Here is a 1,251-nt window from a genome sequence, read left to right on the forward strand (position 1 = left end):
TTGTTCAGCAGCTTCTCCTTGTTGTACAGCAGTTCCTCATGCGTCTCAGTGGAGAACTCAAAGTTGGGGCCCTCCACTATGGCATCCACAGGGCAGGCCTCCTGGCAGAAGCCACAGTAGATACACTTAGTCATGTCAATGTCATAGCGGGTGGTCCGGCGGCTGCCATCAGCCCTGGGCTCGGCCTCAATGGTGATGGCCTGAGCAGGGCAGATAGCCTCACAAAGCTTGCAGGCGATGCAGCGCTCCTCCCCAGATGGGTAACGGCGCAGAGCGTGCTCCCCTAGAAAGCGTGCGCTTAGTGGGCCCTTCTCAAATGGGTAGTTGATTATAGCTGGCTCCCGGAACATGTAGCTCAGAGTCATGCCCAGGCCTCGGATGAGCTCAGTCCACAACAAGGTCCGAGCCGCCTGGTCAGTCACTGACCTCATGTCCATCTCTGGTTCCTGCAAATTCACATACTTGTAGGTTGCTACCATGGTACTGCTGTGGAGGCTCCGGCCAGCAGCATGTCCTGTGCGCAAAGCTTGGGCCAGGGCACGCAGCAGTGTGGGTGTGGTCAGGCATTGCATCTTGAGGAGCTCTTGCTCCTTCCCTCTGTTAGTGGTTTTAGTGTTCCCTCCTACTACAGGTGGAGATGGAGAGCTGGAGGATGGGCCACAGGGTGGAGGGTGCAGACTGGCGGGTGGGGGGAGGCAGAGAGGACAGGACAGCGTGAAAGGGCAGGAGGTACGGGAATGGCCTTGGGTGTTTTGTCTTTGGTCACTGGAGAGCTGGTGGGTGTTTTCAGAAATGGAAGCACGAATCCTGAAATAAAGTTGTTAGGAAAAGAATCAAGAAGAGGTCTCTCTTTTTCCCAGAAGGTCCCTGAGGGCAGGTGGTGGGTGATTCTCCCTGAAAGCAAAGCCAGGACTGGTCCTTTTCTTCCTCTGCTTCTTGGGCACTTCCTGCCTGCCAACCTGATTTTTTTTTGGGGGGGGGCGTGGAACCGGGGATTGAACTCAGACCCTTGTGCTTGCCAGAGAAGCGCTTATCCTACTGAGCCATCTCCCAGGCCCTCTGCCAGCTTCATTGACAGGGAGGTAGGTGATAGTCACGGAATGGAAGACTGGGTCAAAGTCTCCCTGCCTCCCCACAGAAAGTCCCCTTTGCTCCCCCTTGTGCTCCTTTTCTATTATGTGAATCTTCTAGAATCAGCCGGGTTTCTGGAGAAAATGCTAGAATCTTCCACCCTCCACCTGTAAAATTCTT

At 54.8% G+C, this 1,251-nt stretch overlaps 1 protein-coding gene across 1 annotated transcript; it reads right to left on the reverse strand.

Annotated features, from left to right (window-relative positions):
* Positions 1-2: 2 nt before the first annotated feature.
* LOC101567851 (NADH dehydrogenase [ubiquinone] iron-sulfur protein 8, mitochondrial) lies at positions 3-591 on the reverse strand (the record flags this gene model as incomplete). The annotated part of the gene is made up of 1 exon (XM_004629924.1): positions 3-591. A coding segment is annotated over exon 1 (570 nt), but the record flags the coding sequence as incomplete, so codon positions are not given.
* Between the last annotated feature and the right edge of the window lie 660 nt (positions 592-1,251).

The sequence above is a fragment of the Octodon degus genome, unplaced genomic scaffold, assembly GCF_000260255.1.
Source record: "Octodon degus isolate 3935 unplaced genomic scaffold, OctDeg1.0 scaffold00032, whole genome shotgun sequence".
In the NCBI taxonomy this organism is placed as follows: Eukaryota; Metazoa; Chordata; class Mammalia; order Rodentia; family Octodontidae; genus Octodon; species Octodon degus.